Source organism: Herpailurus yagouaroundi, unplaced genomic scaffold, assembly GCF_014898765.1.
Source record: "Herpailurus yagouaroundi ecotype Mexico unplaced genomic scaffold, PumYag 100, whole genome shotgun sequence".
NCBI lineage: Eukaryota > Metazoa > Chordata > Mammalia > Carnivora > Felidae > Herpailurus > Herpailurus yagouaroundi.
Genome location: NW_024412391.1, coordinates 26,285,189 through 26,311,443, shown reverse-complemented (window position 1 = coordinate 26,311,443; position 26,255 = coordinate 26,285,189). Strand labels below are relative to the sequence as shown.

Genomic DNA, 26,255 nt, shown 5'->3' with positions numbered 1-26,255 from the left:
TTCCAATACAAGGCTGTTCTTTCTACATCGAAAATCTGTTTTTTAGTATAGCCACCTTCATGAATCATCCTAATTATTATTAATTATTATTAGCTAGATCTTCAGGAGAACTTGCTGGAGCTTCTACATCAGCACTTGCTGCTTCACCTTGCGCTTTTATGTTATGGCAATGGCTACTTGTTCTAAACCTCATGGCGACCTCTGCTGGCTTCAAACTTACCTTCTGCAGCTTCCTCACCTTTCTCAGCCTTCATAGAATTGAAGAGAGATAGGGCCTGGCTCTGGATTAGGCTTTGACTTAAAGGAACGTTGTGTCTGGTAATGTCTCCAGACCGCCAAAATTTTCCCCACATCAGCAGTAAGGCTGTTTTGTTTTCTTAATTCATATAAGTTAACTTGATTAACACTTTCAATTTCCTTTAAGGACTTTTCCTGTGCATTCACAACTTGGTTAACTATTTGGCACAAGAGGCCTAGCTTTTGGCCTATTTCAGCTTTCACCATGCCTTCCTCACTAAGCATAATCATTTCTGCCTCTGACTTAAAGTGACTGACTTGAGACTCTTCCTTTCACTTGAACACTTGAGAGTCCATTATACAGTTATTAATTGTTCTAATGCCAATGCTGTTGTGTCTCTGAGAATAAGGAGGCCTGAGGAGAGGGAGAGAGAAGGGGAATAGGAGGTTTGGTGGAGTGGTCAAAATACATGTTTATCGATTAAGTTTGCTGTCTGATGTGGGTGTGGCTTGTGGCACAAGCCAGTTATAATAGTAACATCAAAAATTACTGATCGCATCACCATAACAAATATAATAATAATGAAAAAGTTTGAAATATGAAAATTACCAAAATGTGACACAGAGACACGAAGTAGGCAAACTCTGCAGGAAAAATGGTGCTGACAGACTTGTTTGATGCAGGGTTACCACAAACCTTCTAGTTGCAAAAAAATATTTCCAAAGTGCAATGAAGCAAAGTGCAATAAAATGAGGTATGCCTGTATTTGGCAACTGAATATTTCCTATCACCAGACATTTTACAAGTGGTGAGGATTTACTATGAACCAAAAGTTCAAGGTCTCACAGATCTTGCAATCCAAAAGGCAAGGGGGAGAGGAATAGATACTAAAACATTGTAAGTGACAGAATGGCCAGGCAGCCAGAGAAGACTTCACTGATGTCCCATATGAGGTAAGGAAGCATCCCAGCAGACAACTCAAGGAAGAGTCTTCCAGGGAAGAACCCTGAAGCTACACTGTGATGGATGTGTTGGAGGTAGGACTTGGAACACAGTGAAAACTATGTAGTAGGTATTGTTTTTAAAAAGAAAAATGTAAAACTGTAAATTCCCTTTGAGGAAAAAAAAAAGTCAAGCAGATTTTAAAAGACTACAAAACATGCCAAAAATGAACAGATATTTTGTTTGGGTGATGACACTATGGGTGATTCATTTTCTTATCTTCTTTTCTGTAATACCCAAATTTTCATGATATGTATTATTGCAGCATTTATCAAAAATTAAAAAAAAAGGTTTTGTTAGTGAAAGTACTTGTAAATAGGAGAGAATTTCCATTTACACAGGATTATTTATCATTTCTTCCTCTATAGCTGCAATTTCCTCTATTTTTATACATCAGTTACTTCTTTGTTTTTGCTTTATTTAAATGCTCTACTGCATACCTAACACGATATATTGCAAAGCTTCCTCTTATGAATATCCCATTCAAAACTATGACTAAAAAGATTTTTTTCTGCCTATAAGCTGAACACAAATTGTATCCTTTCAACTGACAGTTCATGATATAGATGTTTGTCTTTTGAAACTTCTCCACATCTTCTAAGGCAAAAACTGCTCTGTTTAACAAACTTTTCTTCAAATGAGTAGTCAGTGAAATGCTGTGACAGTTCATTTAGTTGTTCTTTCAAAATGATTTTCTAATTCAAGGCAGCAGCAAAGGATTTGTAGAAATGAGGTTACATGTCTAGAAAACAAGTAATATCTGTAATGTCTTCATTTATGTTCAGATATTTTCATTCCCAAGTATATTTCTTAAAGTCTATGCCTCAGCTACAAAACAATTATAATTTATACATTATAATTATAATATTTCTTCATTTCATGGTCATTTTTAAAAATGCATAATTAAATGACCCCATTTGAATCTGACAGAAATACAAACTTTAAAGGTCACCATCTTTTGCAATGTCTTTTGGCAATTTTCTTGACCTAATATTTCCATTATGCTTCAAGACATAAAGATTAACATTTCACTAAAAACTGTAACATGTGTTGCCATTGATAAAAGGATGTGGGGGGAGGGGTGTTTTTAATTGTTTAGCCTCAGGAGATACTCAAAATATAAGAGTGGTATTTCTAAGTTTCTACTGCTTTATTTCCCTAAAGAAATGAAGTGTAAATCACAGAAATTCCTTACTTCTTACAGTTATGTGAACATTATAAAAAAAGATAGAGAGAGGGTAGGAGAGGAGCACATTAGGATGAAGAACAAGGGCCCAAAGAAACAAAATTTCTTGAGTGTGTGACATTAAGTTATAAGGAAAATTCAGGGAAATTCTCTCACCTAGAGGCAGTAGGACCACACACTGCTCTAAGTATCATAACTTAGATACTTTAGATTTGAGGCGATGAAGAAAGAGTGTTTGAATAGTTGTGACACTAATGGGACCACCTATTGCCATCAGGTTTCCTCTCTGCCTTAAGTTTTCTTTTATTTTTCTTCTTTTTTATACTATAGGTGAAGGGAAGGGGAGGAGTGTGGCTATTGGTGAATACAGAGAATAACTAAAAACTTTTATGTTATCTGATTAAAAAAAGTCAAAGTATGACATATCGACCAATAAAACAAAAACCAATAACAAAAAAAAAAAAAAAAATCCCCAAACTATGTATGTTTGTTGTTTTTTTAAAATAAGAACCAAAAATCATTTTCATAGATGCATGGTATTTTCAATTCTTCACAAATACTGTTACCTAATTTTAAGTTTTATGTGATATTAGATAGATATTATATAAACAATTTGCAACTGTATTTACCTGATGCGCTTTTAGAATAAAATTTAAAATTTACTAATAGCTTTATATTTATTTAAAAATTTGTTTTTTATAACTAGTCATCATTGTTACAACTAGTCACATTTTGTTTTTTTATAACTAGACTACGAATAAAAATTATCTTAATCATTCAGTTTCTCTTTACATTTTTAGCCAACACATCAGAATATTTTAATTACAAATTTTCTTAAGAACAGTTTTGAAAAATATGTAATATTTCAAAATAGGAGAACTTCTATTTCAAATTTAAATGTTATTTGATAAGGCAGTATCCCTTCCTAAAAAGCAAACAAATGAAAACCATTAAGGAAAACTACTTGTTCAGTTTGTATCTTCTTACCTTCCTTCAGTTCTTCTGTATCAAATGTAGTGTCCAAGATTGTATCTTTAGAGTTAGATACCTGTTCAACTTTCTTCCCCTTTCTATAATTGGCAATTAATTGATAATATCTATCAACAAAGAGAAAATATATATAAATTCCAGAATTCATAGTCAATTAAATTCATAATATATAATCACCAAATCAAAACATTAGACATTAGCTAATGCCTTCTTAAATATGCTACACATTCACTGCTGACCTGAAGCCTCCTTTTAAGCCAACTCCGTTAACAGACACCATTTTTATTTCTCGTACTCCCATTCTCTGTTTCTTCTTTACTTCCTGCTCTCAAAATAAACCATAAGCAAGGTATAAAAAGTAGCTTTAGGTTATAGTTGGTGTATTAGTTTGCTAGGGCTGCTGTAACAAAATACCACAGACTTGGTGGTATTTACATTGTCTCATAGTTCTGGAAGCTGGAAGTCCAAGATCAAGGTTGGTTTCTACTGAGGGCTGTAAGGAGAAGATCTGTTCCAGACTTCTCTCCTTGGCTAACAGATGACTGTGCTCTTGCTAAAAGTCGCCCCTCTGACAGCAAGCACCATTCTTGTCTCTATGTCTTAATCTCCTTTTCTTATAAGAACTCCAGTCAAACTGGATTAGGACCCACCCTACAGCACAATAATTTTAATTTAACATTTCTTTAAAAGCCCTCTCTCCAAATACAATCATCCATATTATGAGATACTAGGGGTTAGGACATGATTTGTGGGGGGTGGGGGGGTGGGGGGTAGAGGTAGGACACAATTCAACTCATCAGACTTGGGCTTAACAGTAAATTGACAAAGTGAAGACAATTAATTCAGGGACTGACTGAAACATATCCAGTAGGTAATAAATCTTTTCTCCATGCCTGAAAAGAGCCGACCTAGTTATACATTAATGGACATATGGTTTCACAATTTCAGTGAAATGAATGTGCCAATGTGAGTTAAAGCCAATTGTAAAATAAATAGCTAAATATAATTCTCTCATTTGATAGTCTCACTTAGTCTTTTTTAAAAAAAACTACATGAAAAGCATTCTCTATGCTTCTACTTTTACTAAGCCATAGATGTGCACCAAGAAGAGAGCTAACTAGTGTGATACCAATAAGCAGAAGCCATGTGCTAAATACCGTAGATAGGCAACAACTATTTAAACAACAAAAGTCACAATTACAGAGAGCTTAGTTCCCACTGAAAAAGAGGAATAAAAGCAGAAAAGAGGACAGGGAGAATTCGATTGCAACTTAGAAGTTATTTGCAATTTTTATTGAATGCTCATTGTTCCCACATCCAAAAGGTAATTGCTTCATCATTAGGAAATTACCTCTTTTCCCTTTTACCTCTCTGAAAAAAAGAAATGATGTAATGCTTAGAATTTTAAACAGTAAACATATTAAAATAAAATTGAGAGGATAATATTCCATGGTCAACATGCTTCTATTTATTCTGAAATTAATGATGGAGTAAACTACAAAAAGAATGTTCTGCAAAATCATTTGGGGGAGATGAATGAAGATCGTAAGTTTCCTTCCCATCGAACTAGCCAATAAGAGCTTCACAAGATTTACAGATGCAAACAAGTTACTTTAGATATATAAGTATGTTTTTTAGACTAACGCATATTTTAAACATATATATATATATATATATATATATATATATATATATATATCCTAGTTGCATTTACCCAAACTTTTTAAATGATGAGGAAAATTCCCTATTTAAAAGTAACAGGAATTCTTTTTATAAAAAAGAAGAATCCTTTCATAGAATAGATATTCATCAGTAATTTTTCTCTTTATTTAAATTTTTCTACATAGGGTTTGCTTAAACCAAGGTAAAACACAGTACACATGTCCAATATTGCAAAGAAAGTATTATATTCATTTATGGTTCATATAGGTAATTTCATATATTTACTTTCTAAAGTTCAATTTAGACTTTAAAAATAAACATCTGAATAAATATTTATATATATAATATACATATAAATATACATATAATATACATATAAATAATATATATGTATATAATATACATATGTATATATGTATATAATATACATACATATACATATATATGTGTATGATATACATATAAATATATAAATAAATATATATAATTATATATATATATTTTATATATATATATTTACTTCTCTCTCTCCTGTATCCACCACTCCTAAGATGCTCATATGGAATTAATGGTTAAAGGTATTACTAAAATGTGAATAAGTAGGTGGAAGAAAAATAAGAAAACAGTACACTAGAAAAAAATGTCTATGTAAAATTAAAATTTTACCTTAAAATGAAATTATAAGGAAAATATCCTGTATATTGTTTAATTTCATTAGCTATAAAGTAAATTTCTGTTCATTGCAACTTACTTCCTCATTGACTTTTTTTTTTAATTTTATTTTACAGAGAGGGAGAGAGAAAGTGTGTGATCTGGGGAGAGGGGCACACGGAGAGAGAGAGAATCCATAGCAGGCTTCATGCTCAGCACGGAGCCAGACACGGGGCTTGAGCCCACAAGTCTGGGATAACGACCTGAGCTGAAATCAAAAGTCAGACACTCAATTGACTGAGCAACCCAGGTGCCCCTCTCATTGACTATTAAAATTTAGAAATGCATATTCATACATTAAAAGTTTTGTCTTTTATTTATTTATTTAATATGAAATTTATTGTCAAATTGGTTTCCATACAACACCCAGTGCACATCCCAACAGGTGCCCTCCTCAATACCCATCACCCACCCTCCCTTCCCTCCCATCCCCCATCAACCCTCAGTTTGTTCTAAGTTTTTAAGAGTCTCTTATGTTTTGGCTCCATCCCTTTCTAACCTTTTTTTTTTCCTCCCCCTCCCCCATGGTCTTCTGTTAAGTTTCTCAGGATCCAAATAAGAATGAAAACATATAGTATCTGTCTTTCTCTTTAGGAATTATTTCACTTAGCATAACACTCTCCAGTTCCATCCACGTTGCTACAAAAGGCCAGATTTCATTCTTTCTCATTCCCAAGTAGTATTCCATTGTGTATATAAACCACAATTTCTCTATCCATTCATCAGTTGATGGACATTTAGGCTCTTTCCATAATTTGGCTATTGTTGAGAGTGCTGCTATAAACACTGGGGTACAAGTGCCCCTATGCATCAGTACTCCTGTGTCCCTTGGATAAATTCCTAGCAGTGCTATTGCTGGGTCCTAGGGTAGATCTATTTTTAATTTTTTGAGGAGCCTCCACACTGTTTTCCAGAGCAGCTGCACCAGTTTGGATGCCCACCAACAGTGCAAGAGGGTTCCCGTTTCTCCACATCCTCTCCAGCATCTAGAGTCTCCTGATTTGTTCATTTTGGCCACTCTGACTGGCGTGAGGTGGTATCTGAGTGTGGTTTTGATTTGTATTTCCCTGATGAGGAGCGACATTGAGCATCTTTTCATGTGCCTGTTGGCCATCTGGATGTCTTCTTTAGAGAAGTGTCTATTCATGTTTTCTGCCCATTTCTTCACTGGATTATTTGTTTTTCGAGTGTAGAGTTTGGTGAGTTCTTTATAGATTTTGGATACTAGCCCTTTGTCCAATATGTCATTTGCAAATATCTTTTCCCATTCCGTTGGTTGCCTTTTAGTTTTGTTGATTGTTTCCTTTGCAGTGCAGAACGTTTTTATCTTCATGAGGTCCCAATAGTTCATTTTTGCATTTACTTCCCTTGCCTTTGGGGATGTGTCAAGTAAGAAATTGCTACGGCTGAGGTCAGAGAGGTCTTTTCCTGCTTTCTCCTCTAGAGTTTTGATGGTTTCCTGTCTCACATTCAGGTCCTTTATACATTTTGAGGTTTTTTTTGTTTGTTTGTTTGTTTTTCAACGTTTATTTATTTTTGGGACAGAGAGAGACAGAGCATGAACGGGGGAGGGGCAGAGAGAGGGGGAGACACAGAATCGGAAACAGGCTCCAGGCTCTGAGCCATCAGCCCAGAGCCTGACGCGGGGCTCGAACTCACGGACCGCGAGATCGTGACCTGGCTGAAGTCGGACGCTTAACCGACTGCGCCACCCAGGCGCCCCTTGAGTTTGTTTTTATGAATGGTGTAAGAAAGTGGTCTAGTTTCATCCTTCTGTGTGTTGCTGTCCAGTTCTCCCAGCACCATTTGTTAAAGAGACTGTCTTTTTTCCATTGGATATTCTTTCCTGCTTTGTCAAAGATTAATTGGCCATATGTTTGTGGGTCTAATTCTGGGGTTTCTGTTCTATTCCATTGGTCTATGTGTCTGTTTTTGTGCCAATACCATGCTGTCTTGATGATTACAGTGTTAGAGGCTAAAGCCTCTAAGGCTGATTACAGCTAGTAGAGGCTAAAGTCTGGGATTGTGATGCCCCTGTTTTGGTCTTCTTCTTCAAAATTACTTTGGCTATTTGCGGTCTTTTGTGATTCCATACAAATTTTAGGATTGCTTCCTCTAGCTTCGAGAAGAATGCTGGTGCATTTTGATTGGGATTTCATTGAATGTGTAGATAGCTTTGGGTAGTATTGACATTTTGACAATATTTATTCTTCCAATCCATGAGCATGGAATGTTTTTCCATTTCTTTATATCTTGTTCAATTTCCTTCATCAGCTTTCTATAGTTTTCAGCATACAGATCTTTTACATCTTTGGTTAGATTTATTCCTAGGTAATTTATGCTTCTTGGTGCAATTGTGAATGGGATCAGTTTCTTTATTTGTCTTTCTGTTGCTTCCTTATTAGTGTATAAGAATGCAACTGATTTCTGTACATTGATTTTGTATTCTACAACTTTGCTGAATTCATGTATCAGTTCTAGGAGACTTTTGGTGAAGTCTATCAGGTTTTCCATGTATAATATCATGTCATCTGCAAAAAGTGAAACTTGACTTCATCTTTGCCAATTTTGATGCCTTTGATTTCCTTTTGTTGTCTGATTGCTGATGCTAGAACTTCCAACACTATGTTAAACAACAATGGTGAGAGTGGACATCCCTGTCGTGTTCCTGATCTCGAGGGAAAGCTCTCAGTTTTTCCCCATTGAGGATGATATTAACTCTGGGCTTTTCATAAATCGCTTTTATGATGTTTAAGTATGTTCCTTCTATCCCGACTCTCTCGAGGGTTTTTATTAAGAAAGAGTGCTGAATTTTGTCAAATACTTTTTCCACATCAATTGACAGGATCATACGGTTCTTTTATTAATGTGATGTATCACATTGATTGATTTACAAATGTTGAACCAGCCCTGCATCCCAGGAATGAATCCCACTTGATCATGGTGAATAATTCTTTTTATATGCTGTTGAATTCGACTTGCTAGTATCTTATTGAGAATTTTTGCATCCATATTCATCAGGAATATTGGCCTGTAGTTCTTTTTTTTTTTGCTGGGTCTCTGTCTGGTTTAGGATCAAATCCTAAATCAAGTAATGCTGGCTTCATAGAATGAGTCTGGAAGTTTTCCTTCCCTTTCTATTTTTTGGAACAGCTTGAGAAGGGTAGGTATTATCTCTGCTTTAAATGTCTGGTAGAATTCCCCAGGGAAGCCATCTGGTCCTGGACTCTGATTGTTGGGAGATTCTTGATAACTGATTCAATTTCTTTGTTGGTTATGGGTCTGTTCAAGTTTTCTATTTCTTCCTGTTTGAGTTTGGGAAATGTGTGGGTGCTTAAGAATTTGTCCATTTCTTCCAGGCTGTCCAGTTTGTTGATATATAATCTTTCAATGTATTCCCAGATAATTGCTTGTATTTCTGAGGGACTGGTTGTAATCATTCCATTTTTCATTCATGATTTTATCTATTTGGGTCCTCTCCCTTTTCTTTTTGAGAAGTCTGGGTAGAGGCTTATCAATTTTATTTATGTTTTCAAAAAACCAACTCTTGGTTTCATTGATCTGCTCTACAGTGTTTTTAGATTCTATATTGTTTATTTCTGCTCTGATATCTATTATTTCTCTCCTTCTGCTGGGTTTTGGGTGTCTTTGCTGTTCTGCTTCTCGTTCCTTTAGGTGTGCTGTTAGATTTCGTATTTGGGATTTTCTTGTTTCTTGGGATAAGCCTGGATTGCAATGCATTTTCCTCTCAGTACTGCCTTAACTGCATCCCAAAGCATTTAGATTGTATTTTCATTTTCATTTGTTTCCATATATTTTTTTAGTTTCTTCTCTAATTGCCTGGTTGACCCATTCATTCTTTAGTAGGGTGTTCTTTAACCTCCATGCTTTTGGAGGTTTTCCAGACCTTTTCCTGTGGTTAATTTCAAGTTTCATAGCATTGTGGTCTGAAAGTGTGCATGGTATGATCTCAATTCTTTTATACTTATGAAGGGCTGTTTTGTGACCAAGTATGTGATCTATCTTGGAGAATGTTCCATGTGCACTAGAGAAGAAAGCATATTCTATTGCTTTGGGATACAGAGTTCTAAATATATCTGTAAGTCCATCTAATCCAATGTATAATTCAGGGCCCTTATTTCTTCATTGATCCTGTGTCTAGATGATCTATTCACTGTTTTAAGTGGGGTATTAAAGTTCCCTGCAATTACCACATTCTTATCAATAAGGTTGCTTATTTTTGTGATTAATTGTTTTATATATTTGGGGGCTCCCGTATTTGGTGCATAGACATTTATAATTGCTAGCTCTTCCTCATGGATATACCCTGTAATTATTATATAATGCCCTTCTTCATCTCTTGTTACAGCCTTTAATTTAAAGTCTAATTTGTCTGATATAAGTATGGTTACTCCAGCTTTCTTTTGACTTCCAGTAGCATGATACATAGTTCTCTATCCCCTCACTTTCAATCTGAAGGTGTCCTCAGGTCTAAAATGAGTCTCTTGTAGACAGCAAATAGATGGGTCTTGTTTTTTTATCCATTCTTATACTGTATGTCTTTTGGTTGGAGCATTTAGTCCATTTACATTCAGTGTTATTATAGAAAGATGTGGGTTTAGAGTCATTGTGATGTCTGTAGGTTTCATGCTTGTAGTGATGTCTCTGGTACTTTGTGGTCCTTGCAACATTTCACTCACAGAATCCCCCTTAGGATCTCTTGTAGGGCTGGTTTAGTGGTGATAAATTCGTTCAGTTTTTGTTTGTTTGGGAAAACCTTTATGTCTCCTTCTATTCTGAATGACAGACTTGCTGGATAAAGAATTCTTGGCTGCATATTTTTTCTGTTCATCACATTGAAGATTTCCTGCCATTCCTTTCTGGCCTGCCAAGTTTCAGTAGATAGGTCTGCCACTAGTCTTATGGGTCTCCCTTTGTAAGTTAGAGCCTGTTTATCCCTAGCTTTCAGAATTTTCTCTGTATCCTTGTATTTTGCCAGTTTCACTATGATATGTCACGCAGAAGATGGATTCAAGTTATGTCTAAAGGGAGTTCTCTGTGCCTCTTGATTTCAATGCCTTTTTCTTTCCCCAGATCAGGGAAGTTCTCAGCTCGGGCTTGTTCAAGTACACCTTCAGCCCCTTTCTCTCTCTTCCTTTTCTGGAATTCCTGTGATACGGATATTGGTGCATTTGATTGCATCACTTAGTTCTCTAATTCTCCCCTCATATTCCTGGATTTTTTCATCTCTCTTTTTCTCAGCTTCCTCTTTTTCTATAATTTTATCTTCTAATTTACCTCTTCCCTCCTCTGCCTCTTCAATCCGAGCTGTGGTCGCCTCCATTTTTATTTTGCACCTCATTTATAGCATTTTTTTTAGCTCCTCATGACTATTTCTTAGTCCCTTGATCTCTGTAGCAATAGATTCTCTGTTGTCCTCTATACTTTTTTCAAGCCCAGCGATTAATTTTATGACTATTATTCTAAATTCTTATTCCGTTATATTGCTTAAATCATTTTTGATCAATTCATTCGGTGTCACTACACCCTGGAGTTTCTTTTAAGGAGAGTTCTGTTTTGTCATTTTGGCTAGTCCCTGGGGTGGTGCCAAACTTCAGGGCACTTCCCCTGTGCTGTCTAGAGTAACTTGTGTTGGTGGGTGGACCTCAGTCAGACCCGATTTCTTTTGAAATCCGCTCTCTGAGCAGAGCTGTTGACTTTTAACATTCCAGATGTTAAGTCCCACTGTCTGTCAGAACTCATGGAATCCAGCCCCTCTGCTTTTGCAAGTCAGACTCAGGGGCTCTGCCTTGCCAGGTGGGCTGCCCCTAGACTGCCCCAGCTCCCTCCTGCCAGTCCGGGTAGCGCACACTGCCTCTCCACCCTTCCTACCCTCTTTCGTGGGCCTCTTGTCTACACTTGGCTCCTGAGGGTCTATTCTGGTAGTGTTCTGGCGGTTTTCTGGGTTATTTAGGCAGATGTGGGTAGAATCTAAATGATCAGCAGGACAAGGTGAGCCCTGCATCTGCCTATGCCACCATCTTCCCCCATTATCTCAAAAGTTTTGTCTTTTAGATTAATGAGAATATATAGGTTAATGAGAATTCTGAAAACTTATCAAACTAAAGTTAGCTGACATAACAACAATATTCAAAGCTTGAATAAAATATTTATATTACTAATGCATAAAAACATTGAAAGAGGCTTGTGTAGATTAATCATCTTTTGCCCAACACTTTTACACAGATGTTTTATTATTGGCTATGTCACTAGTTGCTGAAATCACTGTCCTGACAGACTTCAAATTCCCATACCACTGGGGGTGAAGCTGTACACTCGGCCCACTTGTAGTTCTTATATTGACTGGATCCCACAACCAGGTGAAATCAAGGATCCCTGGGTCCCTGGGACAAGAGTTCCTAATATGGTTACCCATTCCAGAGCCACTACAGAGCCCATTCCAGCTTTTTACTTTGGGGGCTCCTGGTTCTTATGATCAAATCTCATACAACTGTTAAAAGACATGCAGTACCACTTACACAGTAAAACCATTAAAAGAAGCATAGTCCTCAGCTGTGAATCCATAAATATCTTGGGAAGATAGGTTCACTTCTTGCTGAAGAAGAAGACTGACTAAATTTGTTGGTTCATCACTTAGAGCAATCATAAGGGCTGTTCTGGAGCGAGAGAGATACATAAATGTGTATTTATGGATCTTAGACATGTCTTGTACATCTTTTAAACATTAGTCTTCTAAATGTACTGTTCAAATGTAGAATCTCTATCAGGAAAAGAATCAGGGCAAGAATGTAAAAAGTGGAGCAGATCTACTCAAAAAGGTTTATCAATCACAGATTATATCATGGAGTCTAAAGATAGAAGAGTCTCTAGGAAGCAGCTAGCTCAAAGGTTTTCAATCCCTGCTCCCTGGAACCCAAATCTCAAAAATCTCAAAATGCTAGGGAGGGGCATGTCTGGGGTTCTGGGGTTCTGGGTCCTCTGCCTCATTTAACTACAGCATCTAGAATTTAGAGACTGAGTTCTGTGTAAGATTCTAATTCTAATGTTATAAGTAATATAATAATAATAACAATAATAACAAAAATAATAATAATAACAACAACAACCACTACCACCACCACCACCTACTAATCTGGCTCAACTGTTTGATTTTACAGAAAAAAACAGATCCTGGGTATCTAGGTAATTTGCCCAAAATAAATGGCCAGATCTTTTATCAATATCACAAAATGCATAAACATATAGGCACAAGTATATATATAAACACACACACACATATATCATCTTATTAAGTAGCTAGAGTTATATGCTCTTATTTAGAATTTATTATACCTTTGATTCTTATCTGAAGCATTCACATCTGCCCCTTTCTTCAGAAGATATTCTACCATTTCTGCATTATTTTCAGTAACGGCAAGTAAAAGTGGAGTATACCCATCCTGAAAATTTTATTTCAAAATGATTATTTAAACTATGGTACTAATATTTTTGCATTTTATTATATACATTTTAGATTTAGGTTTAATTTAAAATATAAGTGTGTTACCACCTCACACCTGTCAGAATGGCTAAAATTAACAACTCAGAAAACAGATGTTAGCGAGGATGTGGATAAAGAGGATTTTTTGCACTGCTGGTGGGAATGCAAACTGGTGCAGCTACTCTGAAAAACATTATGCGGTTCCTCAAAAAATTAAAAATATAGTTACCATATGACCCAGCAATTGCACTACTAGGTATTCATCCAAAGGATACAAAAATGCTGATTCAAAGGGGCACATGCACCCCAATGTTTATGGCAGCACTATCAACAATGGCTGAATTATGCAAAGAGCCTAAATGTTCATTGACTGACAAATAGATAAAGAAAATATGGTGTGTACATACAATGGCATATTACTTGTGATCAAAAAGAATGAAATCTTGCCATCTGCAACAACGTGGATGGAACTAGAATGTATTAGGTTAAGTGAAATAAGTCAGTCAAAGATAAATATCGTATGATTTCATTCATATGTGGAATTTAAGAAACACGACAGATGAATATAGGGGAAGGGAAGGAAAAATAATATAAAAACAGAGGGAGGCAAACCATAAGAGACTCTTAAATACAGAGAACAAACTGAGGGCTGCTGGAGGGATACTGGGTGGGAGGATGGGCTAAATGGGTGATGGGCATTATGCAGAACCCTTGTTGGGATTAGCACTGGGTGTTATGTATAAGTGATGGATCACTAAATTCTACTCCTGAAACCATTATTACACTATATGTTAACTTAGATATAAATAAAATAAAAGACAAATACAAATAAAAGATAAGTGTGTTAATAAGAAACCTCTGAATATATACTTTAATTTTGAAAAGGTTTTGATATATAACAAAATATGATTTCAGAGACCAAGAAAACAAACTGGAGTTGGGTCAGTAAAAATTAAAATTAAAGTTTCTACTTTAGGCTTAATTCAAATTGTGGGCAAGAGAAACCTGGAGTATTTAAGTGATAAGCACCTCGTATTTAATGTAAATATTACAAACCATCAATTCACACGTCATAATATTACGCTTGAGTTTCCACAGAATTTCATTTAAACTTCCAAGCCTGGGCATTTATTTTGGGCTGTCATGGAGACAAAGTATCAGTGAACTTAAGTGTTAAGAAGCTTTTTTTAAAAAAACAAACAAAAACAAACAAACAAAACCCCTCATCTCTATAGGAGAGTTGGATTACTTTTAGTATAGTAAGTGATTTTCTATGTCAACCCTATTTTCATTATCTATGAGTATATAAATAAGACAGGAAAAAAATGTAGGCTTATAATTTTTAACCAATATCCACTTCTAGGGAAATCAGATATTTCTCATTTGATGTAAGCCTTTGAACAGTTATCATTGTTAAACATAATGCTGTTTTGGAGGTCAGCATTATAGTCTAACATGAAATGGACCAAGATTTTTTAAAAAAGAAAACCTTATCAGTATTTCATCATCTTATTCTCCTTCTCCTTTTCCCCAATTTCATTTTGGAAAATTCATGCTTCATATAACATGTTTCAACAGACATAAATCATCTGCAATAAATACCTTTTTCCATTGATTTCTAAAATATGTTATTTTTAATACACTACCTTATTTTGATATTCAAGATTAGCTTTGTGTTCAAGCAATTTTTCAACTAATGAGACACTGTGGCCACAGACGGCATAATGGAGAGCAGTATTGCCATCGAAATCTACCAGATTTGGGTATGCACCATGCTCCAGAAGAATAGTAGCACAGTCTTCCTTTGCGCACTGTACTGCCTGTCGATACAACAAGAATAAATGAGTAACCAACTTACTATCCAGGATATATTAAACTAACATGTGGTACTATATTTTAAAAGATGAAATCCAACCCAAGTTAACTAGAAGAACTCAACTGCATTTCAATTGAAAAGGAAAAAATTAACACACCTTAGTCAATGGAGATCTTTTTTCACCATCGCAGACATTTATTTCGCACTGTTTCTCAATTAAGAGAGATACAATATTTGAATATCCATTAGCACAGGCCAGGTGCAAAGGGGTTCTATATCAATATGACACAACACAAAATTAGAGGTAAGTCTTAGTTTGAGAAGTTACGATACCCAAGAACATGCCAGATCATATACTTTTAAGGTATTTGCTTCAGGTACTTATTGATCTTTATAGAAAATTTATATTAATTGCTTTTTACTGAACTAATAAGGCTGTGAAAATGCCTTGAAGATCAAATATTTAACTGGTTTCACTTCAAGGAAAATTTAACTATAATGAGTCAAAAAATACCTATGTATGTATGCATACCTTCATCATAAAAATGTCTTAGTAATCATTTACTATGGCTAGGCAGGGTTCTGGATGATGAGGATCCAGCAGCAAACAAAACAGACAAACACACCTGCTCTTATGGATCATAAATGTTAGTGGAAAAGGTAAATAAAAAGCTTGAAATAGAAAAGCACGCCAGACAGTATTAAGTGCTAAGGAGAAAAATCAGGCAGGGAAGAAGGACAGGAAATGTCAGCAAGGAGAGAACTTATAATTATAGATAGAGTTGCCAAGGAATCCCTCGTTGATAAGGTGATTATTAAATAGACACTGTAAGGAAGTGAGAGAGGAAGCCATGTGGGTATCTGGTGGGAAAACACTCGAGGCAAAGGGAACAGCAAGTCCAAAGGTCCTAACATTTCTGGCATTTCTGAGGAACACTGAGGAGGCCAGGGAAGCTGGATATGAAGGAAAGGGAGAGTCATAGGATGTAAGATGAGAGAGAGAATAGGGTGAGAGTGAATATCATATAAGGCTGAATGAGCCATTGGAAGGACTTTGGCCTTTATCCTTAATGAGATGGAAAGCCAGGGGAAGTTGTTAAGGCAAGGAATGATTCATTTTACATACATTTTATAGGATCATTCTGACTACTGTGTTGGGAATAAATTGAAAGGGTTAAAAGACAAAAAACAAATTACTGCCATTGCAGCAATTTTGGTTAAGATATGATGGAGGTTTTGCCTAGAATGGTAACTGTGAAGGTGGCAAGAAATAGTTGGATTTTAGATACAATTTGAAGGTGGAGCCAACAAAATCACATGGGTGGTATGAAAGAATGAGAAGAGTCAAGAATGACTCCAGGAGGCAAGAATGTTTCTGGCCAAACAACTGAAAGAAAGGATTTGGGATTTCTAGAAAGAGAAATGAAGATCTAAGGAGGGAAAATGGAAACGCCGTTTGGGGATGCTTGAGATTTGTAAAGAGTGAGTGGTGGAGCCAGTGGCTCTCACAAATCAATTACTAAATTTTTAGGAACTATTCAAGCCAAATGACATCACACTGGTAGCTTGAAATCAGTGCTTCTCCTCCCTTAGCTCCACTCCCACCCTCACCTCAGAGCTTGCTATTAAACATTTACCAGTACACCACAGGCTATTAGATATCCACACTGAAGTATAGGTATTTGTATAGGAGTCCAGAGTTCAGGGAAGAGGTCTGGCTCGAGATAAAAAGTTGGAAGGCATTGGAATATAGACATTTAAAGATAATCTCTCTTCACCAGGCAAGTGAAGATTAAGAGACAGAATCGTTTCAAGTTCTGAGCCCTCAAATATTTACCAGGCAGGGAGAGGAAAAGAAATCAGCAAAGGAGTCTGAAAAGCAGTGTTCACAGAGGTAGGAGAAATGCCAGGTGAACCAAGTGTCCTAAAAGACAAGTCAATATTTCGAATACTACTTATAGGGCATGGAAGATACTTGGCTGAGATATGAGCCAGGTAAGACTGAGAATTGACCACTGAATGAAGTCATTTTGAGGTTATCCATGACCTTGTAAAGTAATTGAATGGGGTGGTGTAGGATAAAAGTTGGATAAATTTAGATAACTCTGTTTTTGTCAAAGGGCATAATACTATCAGCAAACTGACATAAATCTTAAGAACCATAGTTTCCAGTTACCCAGTTATGGTGAAAAATAATGCTCTTCATACCCTATAACTTGAAAATGCCCCCAAAGATTTTAAGGTAGGCACAGATAGTACATATTTTGTTATTAATGTCAAACACATGACTTCTATGTTTCTTAATATATAAAATTAATTTTGTTTTTGCAGTAAGTGGTTGTTGATGGACTTTTTCAAGAGACTCTGCAATTGAAAAAAATCATCAGAGATCCACATTAAAGTCAATTATTTTGCTGTCTCAAAATATTAAAATCTTAACAACCACTGTTCTGAGAGGTCTCTCTACTCTTTTCCTATTAGTATATTAGTAGTATGGTAAATCTTGGATGGCTTAGGACAATATATATGTATCAAGTTAAAAACAGTAGTTCGGGTAAAGGGTGAAATGCCAGATGTAGATTAATGCAGCGGGGGAAGTGGTGGCAATCAGGGAAGGCACAGATGCCCTCAAATATCCAGGTAAGCATTAAACAAAATAACAAGCTGGATTTGGGCACGTGACCCTCTGTCAGTGGTTACCTGACCTCTTCACTGTGGAAAATCTGTAGCGACAACCCATGAAGGAGCCCAGACAAGTCCTGCTCCTGATTACAGGACCCAGTGGACCCAGCTTCCCTTCCACACTGCCCTTAATCCGTCTGGTCACCTGTACTGTCTGTCCCGTACATTCACATCACGTTTCTTGAGCTGAAGGTACTCCTTCACCTTCTCCAAATCCCCGACCGAGGCAGCTTTGTGAAGTTTCTTTAAATCTTTATCTCGAAGGTTGTAGCCTGGCTGGGCGGGGTGATGGGTACTGGCCTGGGCCACAGGCAGGTGCGAGGAGGGGCCTTGAGGCTCATCCTTCCTTCTCCAGAAGGTGAGAAGCTTCTTCATGGTGGCAAAGGAGACAGTCTTTCAGCTGGACCAGGATGTCCTGGTCACTCCTAAACCCCCGACCTGCCCCTGGGGCCTGGACCCCCTGGCTTGAGGATGCGTCCGGCAGATCTTCACCCCACTCCAGGAGTCCAAACTAGCCAGAGACAGGAAGTGAACCAGTGACAGGAAGCGGGCAAAGACAAAGGGGTTGGGCCACTTGCCTGGGGCAACGCAGGCGCCTCAGTTGCCTGGCAACGCCCAGGACCTTGAGCAACAACCAGGATTCAGTGTTGTAGACGCCCAAACCCAGACTCTCACTTAAGATCTTTGACTGCTACACTGTCAGTCTTACTAGTAGATCAAAGCCTTTTGGTAGAAACCTACCAACTTTCTTAGAAATAACCCCTTCTCGTTCGAGTATAAACCTAATGACTTAAACTCTTGAAAGCTGAGATTTACCCTCCTTGTGGTGGGGATGGATCTTCTCCAGGGACCTTGCCCTCCAGCCTATCCCCCACCCTCACCCACATGGTTCACAGGATCACCCACATAGTTAACAGTGACTGAGATCCTTCTATAATCTCAATATCAAACTTACTTTTGAATGCTACCTCTCATATTCCAGCTTACCTTTTCACATCACAAAATTCCAAAAATCCTTCCAACTCACTGCACCTATAGTGCACTAATTCTGCAACCTTCACTGACCTTGACCACCGCACTTTGTGTCCACATTTCCCTACTTAACAAGATTAAATTCCATGGTTAATCATTATCATCACTCCAATGCTTATACCTTCATGTTTGCCCTCAATCTTTTTCTTACTTGCTGCCTAAACCACAGTCCTGGGTAAATCTAAAACTCCCATCTAAACTTCTCTTTCTTGAGTCACTGAATGTGACTGAAGGAAAAAACAAAGCCACATTGTCTTGTCTCACCTTTAGTTCATGAAGATTCACCTTAAGAAGATTGCCCTACGTTCCAGCAATCCTCAAATATTTCCGATTCATTTACACTCACACCTTCCTTAACCATTTCATTATCTTCTCTCCAAAGTCATTCTTGGCTGATGACCTGGTATCCTGATCCATTTAGACAGAAGAATTAATCACAAAAGAAATTTCTACACTCCCAGGGCATCTACCCACCTACTTACCAAAAAATATTTTACCTTCTCTTCTGTTCATATTGATGATATGTCCATGTTTCTAGCAAAGGCTACACTTCTCCTGTGAACTGGAACCCATCCTCTGTAGCCTGCCCAGGGACATTGCTTCAGCAACCTCTTGCTTTCTCATGTGTCTATAAAGTTTGTCTCTCTGTTAACTAACTCTTATTAGCATAAATACATACTAATATTTGTCCAAACTAAAAACAAACAAAACTGACCACACCTTCCTCCACAACATTCATTGCCTCATTTCTCTCCTTTACAGCAAAACTCCTCAGAGTTGTCTATAATCTTATAATCTCTCTATATCATTTTTCTTCTTCTGTTCCCATAGCAATTCCTATCATTACCTATTTTTTATTGAGTTATAATTGACATAAAACAGTATATCAGTATCAGGTATACAACATAATGAATTGATATTATGATAGGAAAAGATAGGATAAAATAGGCAGAGAGGAAAAGGATTAGGACCTGAGATCCCTGGGTGGAGAAAGACATATTTTGGAACAAAGTTGGGAGTGTCTGACCACAGCATACCCTGCCCCACCCAGGTGTAAGGCTCCTCTTGAGAAAGTAACACACCACCTACTTCCCCTAAGGTTCCCCTCAGGGATCTGACAAAAGACCTGACTAAAAATAAGTAGTAGACCATAAGACCTATAACCCACAAGGAATGATATGGCCATAGACCATCCCTCATACAAAGGAAATGAGCCAATCAGGAAAGGACCACCCAGCACCTAGAGCTATCAAGCCAGTGAGGGTAGGACCTGAGAAGGAATTAGGGGGAAGGGGAAAGGGGGGGGGGAGGGGTTGACCTGAACCTTATAAAACAAGGACCCTTGCCTACAATCGATGGGCATTCACTTTCTAATATCCCCCTCTCTGTAAAGAGAGTTTTAATACTATGCTTCCTTTCCAATCTTATACTCTAATAAACTTTTGCCTGCTGCTCATTTTGGGTCCATCTCTTCATTCTTCAAAGTAGCGAGACGACGAATCCTGAGTATTAAGGTAAAACAATCCTGCAACAATATTTGTATATACTGCAAAATGATCAACACAGTAACTCTACTTATCATCTGTCATCAAAGTTACAACAAATTTTTTTCTTGTGATTAAGAACTTTTAAGATTCACCCTCTTAGCAACCTTTCTTTTGTTCCTATCCCTCTCAACCAAAACTGCTTTAAGTATGATTGACCATGATGTCTAGCATGTGAAATCCCATTGTCATCGCTCAGTTTTTATATTAATCCAGTAGCATTTGACACAGGTTTCAAGGACCATTACTTGCTCCCTGAAACACTGTCTTCACTTGGCTTCTAAGATATCACACTTCCCTAGTTTGATTTCTTCCTTTATAACAATTCCTTCTCGGTTTGCTGATTCCTCTTTATCTCCAGTATTGGAGAACCCCAGGGTCAGTCCATCAATAGCTTCATTTTGTAACCCCCCCCAAATCCTTGGAGTCAGTCATCTTTGAATCTTATCTTTTATACCTACATTTATTTATTTATTTTTTTTAATTTTTCAACGTTTATTTATTTTTGGGACAGAGAGAGACAGAGCATGAACGGGGGAGGAGCAGAGAGAGAGGGAGACACAGAATCGGAAACAGGCTCCAGGCTCTGAGCCATCAGCCCAGAGCCTGATGCGGGGCTCGAACTCAGGGACCGCGAGATCGTGACCTGGCTGAAGTCGGACGCTTAACCGACTGCGCCACCCAGGCGCCCCTATACCTACATTTAAATTGCCAGCAAATCCTGTTAACTCTAACTACAAAATATATCCAGAATTCATTTGATTTCTTCCCCTATCCATATTCCCTTCTGGGTGATCTCTCTCATTCAGTCCCATGGCTTTAGGTTATCTATACATTATCAACTCCAAAATTGAGAGTTCTAATCTGTTCCCCTGTCCTGAATTCTGGACTAGTATATCTATTGCCTATAGATTCTTCTTCCTCAACATGTCGTGTTGCTGCGTCAGAGCGCTGGGCATGCTCAAGAAAAAGAGTACCTGTTTGTCCTTCAGAAGGGCCTAGGTCTCTTTCAGCGAGGCCTTCAATCTGGCAGATTAACCTTCATGAACTCATTCTGAGTGTGAAGGGGTTGAAGCTGGCCAGCTGGGTCTCAGCCTTGCTTTGCTGGCTGTTGCCATTCCATGCTGAGTGGACTTGCTGTCCCCTTTCCCCTTCCAGTGGGACTCTGTGGTGGGCAAGTGGATTTTTCACTCCTCACTCCTCTGTCATGTCTCCACCCAGATGCCCTGTTTCTCTCACATGGTGGCCTGGGGCCCCACAGTCATTGTCCATGGCACCATTATACTCCACACCTCTGGAATCCGTCTCCTATGCTGTAGCCCTGGTCTCTGGGCCCACAAGCTGTCCACTGCAATCGGCTTCTCCCCTTATCCAGGGAGATAGCACAACAGTCTGTTTCCCACTCTAGGTGAGTGCCATGGGGCTGGATGTCACCCTACTTCCAGTAACAACTCCTATTGTCAGGGTGGACCACGAATCCTACTGACTTCCTACATGAATGTTACACTTCACATCTCTACCTGACATTCCACTCTGTCACTCTCTTACTTAAAAACAGGTAACTCCATTCTTTAAAAGTCAGGTCAAAAGTTGCTCAGGTCAAAAGTCTTAGCATCATCTTTGACTTCCCCCTTTCTCAATGGCCACATCAGCTAGCTCATAAGTTAGCAAAATCTAAATGTATTGCCTCCAAAATACATGCAGAACTTTACCACTGCTGTCCATGTAGCATAGGCCAACATCATTTCTCTCATTTGTAGTTTTACTTTAGTACTTTATAGGAGAATCCTGACTGGTCTTCATGCTTCTGCTCTTGCACACCACCTTGCCCCAGTCTATTCTGAACCCAGCAGCCTGAATGATCCAGTTAAAGGGCCTTCAGATGGTGTCATTCGTCTGATAAAAATACTTCAATGATTTCCTAACTCCCTCACAGTAAAAGCTGAATTTCTTATAATGACCTGGGCCTGTGCAATTTGTGACCTCCTCCTTCACACTCCACCCTTCACTTCTCTACCTCAGGTCCTTCTTCTTACTCAAGCTCACATAGCTCCAGCCACCATGGTTTCTCAGTGGCTCCCTGACGCACTAAGCATGTTCCTGTCTCATAGCCTCTGACCCTGTTGCTCTCCTTTCCCGAAGTGCTGTTCCTGCCACTGTAAAGTAAGCTTTGAGAGGGCAGCCACTTTTGAATGTTTTGTTCCAGGCTAGTTCTCAACTTCCATAACAAGATTTGCCACACTAAATGCTCAATAAATGTCTGTCACATGAATGGATAAACATTTGAATAATGATCTCTGCGTCTATCTACCTTTTAAATTCTTGAATGCAACTTTGGACACAGAACTTCTCCTTAATTCCATGGGTCAGAGGTAAAAAGCAGGATGTACTGTTTAAACAAGAACTTGAGGGTGGCAGATGGGAGTGTGAACACAGAACTTAATGTGAAACTGGCCCACCAGAAGTAACTGCCAAAATCACAGACCCCAGTCCATCTCCACAGGAGCCTTCAGTAAGCAGCTTCCCAGCCGTGAAGAATGCCAATCCCTAATCTATCCTCAGTGTGCTCCTAAAATCAGAAATCTTCAGAGAATAGTACATAGCACTCAAAGCATACAAAAAAAAAAAAAATCCACTGGGTGGATATCAGAACCTTTTTATACCAATTATTATGTGTTGCTTTGAAAATGATTGTATGTGTATGTTCTGTAATAGACAAGATACATTATACTGTATTATACAGTATACTGATATATGCACATAATATATACATAATAACTGATTCTTGTCATGTACTGCTCCAAGTGTTTTGCATAGCTTATCATGTAATCTTCACACAGTCTTGTTGAGCTAAATACTATTTGTATCAACATTTGATAGTGAGGATACTGAGGTGCAGCAAAGTTTAATGACTTGCTCAAGGTTACTGTACTGGCAAGCTGAGAGTTGGTATATAAACTCATATGACATACATTTGAACCCACCCAATCTGACTCCAGAACTTGCCTCGTTAGCCAATATTCCATACTGTCTCTTTCATGAATAGATGAAAACATACCATCTCTGTAAACCCTATTTTTAATGGCTCAGAGGAAAGATTTATTTATTCACTTGAATACATTTGTTGAACTCCTTTCTAGTGCTACATGATGTGGAAGATGTAAGGTGGAGAACAAAACTTGATAATTCTTGACATCAAGTCAATGCACACTAATTCCCACAATGGTTTAGATCAGTGGTTCTCAACCAGGGCAATTTTATCCCCCAGGGAATATTTGGCCATGTCTGGAGATATTTTTGGCTGTCGAGACTGAAGAAGAATACTGCTAAATATTCCACAATGCACAGGGCAACCCTCTACAGGTACTTACCTGGCCCCAAATGTCAATAGTTCCCAGGCTTAGAAACTCTGATCTAGGCTCTATATTATTTCAGAGGAGCAAAGATGAAAAAGATATCTTACATTCTCTGCCTTCAATGAGCTCACTAATGTTTAGTTAACCTCGACCCTTCTAGCCCCCACCACTAAAGAAATTCTTTCTCAGCTATATAAGTTAGTAAGGGTCACATGATGTGTACTCTACCTTTAATATTAGCCTAGAGGGAGGGAGTGACAAAGTAGGTTATGGATGGTTGGGGTGATTTCAAATAAAAAAGAACTTTTGGGCTGGGCTTGAAGGATAAGTAGCTTTTCTAGGCTTTCTAATCAAAACTTACCTATAATCATAAAAGTTAATTCATAATAGAGGCACAGGGGTGACTGGGTGGCTCACTCAGTTAAGCATTCGACTTCAGCTCAGGTCATGATCTCATGGCTTGTGGGTTTGAGCTCTGCATCACAGGCTCTGTGCTGACAGCTGGAGCCTGCTTTAGATTCTGTGTCTCTCTCTTTCTGCCCCTCCTTGCTCACACTCTGTCCCTCTCTCCATCTCTCTCTCAAAAATAAACATTAATAAAATTAAAAAAAAATCCACAATAGAGGCACAAGCAAAACACCCACGAATCAGGATCATCTAATATTATTTGTGGAACCTTGACCAAGGTTAGCCTGGGATCTGAATCAGGTCCTGAAGGTTGAGTGGAATTTTGATGTGGGACATCTAATAAAAAACTAGACAGAATAGATAATTTTGTATATTTTATAACTGAATTCATGTTGACTTCCCATTTCAGGAAAATGCATACTCTGAAACAGTATTTTGTAGTGCAAGTTTAGTGCAATGGTACTTGATTTAATTGTGACTCATTGTTGTGACTTCTCCTAAGTATTTAAAATCTTAGAATGTTGCCAAATTGTGAATTACTTTTTATTGTGTCTGGTAATATCTAAGATAGAGCACATTTATTCTTCCTTTAAGAAGTTTAACAACAAAAAGAACTATTTGACACCTATCCAACATTAGGTGAATATTTAAATCTCGACTAGACAGCCATATAAATAGACTATTTTTCTCACTCGTGTGGACAGCTTAGAGGAATACCCTTCTCTATAACTGAAGTCCTTAACCTCCATCTCTCCCTTCTTATCCCAGCCAAACTAGTACAATGGCATAAGGTTGTGCAGATCTACACTGCCTCCTTGGAAGAAACAAGTGGGAATGGCCAAACCACGTACTTTGACACAGGTCTGTGACAAAGGAAAAAAGGGCACATTTTTCTACCTTTCAAAGGTACTTTTTTTTTTAATGTTTATTTATTTTTGAGAGAGATAAGAGTGCGAGAGGTAGGAGAGACAGAGAAAGAGGGAGACACAGAATCTGAAGCAGGCTCCAGGCTCTGAGCTGTCAGCACAGAGCTTGATGTGGGGCTTGAACTCATGAACTGTGAGATCATGACCTGAGCTGAAGTCGGACACTTAACTGAGACACCCAGGTGCCCCTCAAAGGTATTTCTAATGGGCCAGTAGTGCCCCTGTTTCACCTCCACTACAAACTCTTCTGAATTTGTTTCCTTGGCTATCTCTCTAAAACCGTAGCTTCTGCTGGCTCCAGCTAGTCTCCTGGGGTCTGAGGCTGCACTGCTGTCTTCCAGAAATCCATGGACCATGACTTCCCCTGGGCTACTGATCCAGCTTGTTTTAACCTCATTTCCATGCAAAACCGTCCTTCCCAATTTTGATAGAGGTTGCCATCTTTTTGTGTTTTTCTAGCCTTCTATTTTTAGAGTCATTTCTTGTGCCCATTGACATAGTTTTTCAATTTTCCTTAATGATACATTCCCGAATTACCATCATGGAATACAAACTACAGGGACTTGGGCAATATTCTTAACCTTTCTGAGTTTTTTTTTCCCCTTTTACTTCACAAGCCTAAGAAAATACACGAGAATGAAATTATTCAGTACAGTACCTGATAGAAATGTTGCTTATCAGAATGTTGGGGTTCACCTTCCTTTTCCTTTAGGTTAAAGAAGTAATACTGACCCAGTTTTTTCTTTTGCTATCTTCCATATTCCCTTGGGCTTACTGTTTCAGTCCTGTGCAGACTTTAATGCAAAACTCAACACACACTATGGCTTTTACCACATTTCAAATGACACCAGGTTCACCATTAGTTTCCTAGTTGACTGAAGTGTTCTGGGATTACAGTGGACTGGAGTGTTGTTCAGCAAACATTCACCCTCTTCTCCCTGAAGTGACAAGTTGCTCTCCTCTAACAGAAGCCGATTACCCTCCTGTACTCTTACCATCCTCTGTGAGAACAGCATGCTTAGACAGGCTTGCTTCTGCAGCCTGAGTCTCAGCATGAAACACACATCGTGCAGCTCTGAACCCAAGTCTAGCTGCTACTGGGAACCCAGCTGGTTCTGTTGGTGGGCCCAACAGAACCACCACCAAAACTCATGAGTGAGACATATTATTTACTGTTTAAGCCACTGAGACTATGAGATGG

General features: G+C 38.0%; 1 protein-coding gene across 1 annotated transcript; it reads right to left on the bottom strand.

Annotated features, from left to right (window-relative positions):
• Window positions 1-791: 791 nt before the first annotated feature.
• ANKRD7 (ankyrin repeat domain 7) lies at window positions 792-18,327 on the bottom strand. Its single transcript, XM_040472147.1, has 7 exons — window positions 17,934-18,327; window positions 15,264-15,378; window positions 14,937-15,110; window positions 13,143-13,249; window positions 12,329-12,466; window positions 3,414-3,523; window positions 792-1,982 (listed from the first exon to the last, which is right to left on the bottom strand). The coding sequence occupies exons 1-7, from the start codon at window positions 18,161-18,163 to the stop codon at window positions 1,975-1,977; spliced, it is 882 nt and encodes a 293-aa protein (XP_040328081.1). The 5' UTR covers window positions 18,164-18,327; the 3' UTR covers window positions 792-1,974.
• Between the last annotated feature and the right edge of the window lie 7,928 nt (window positions 18,328-26,255).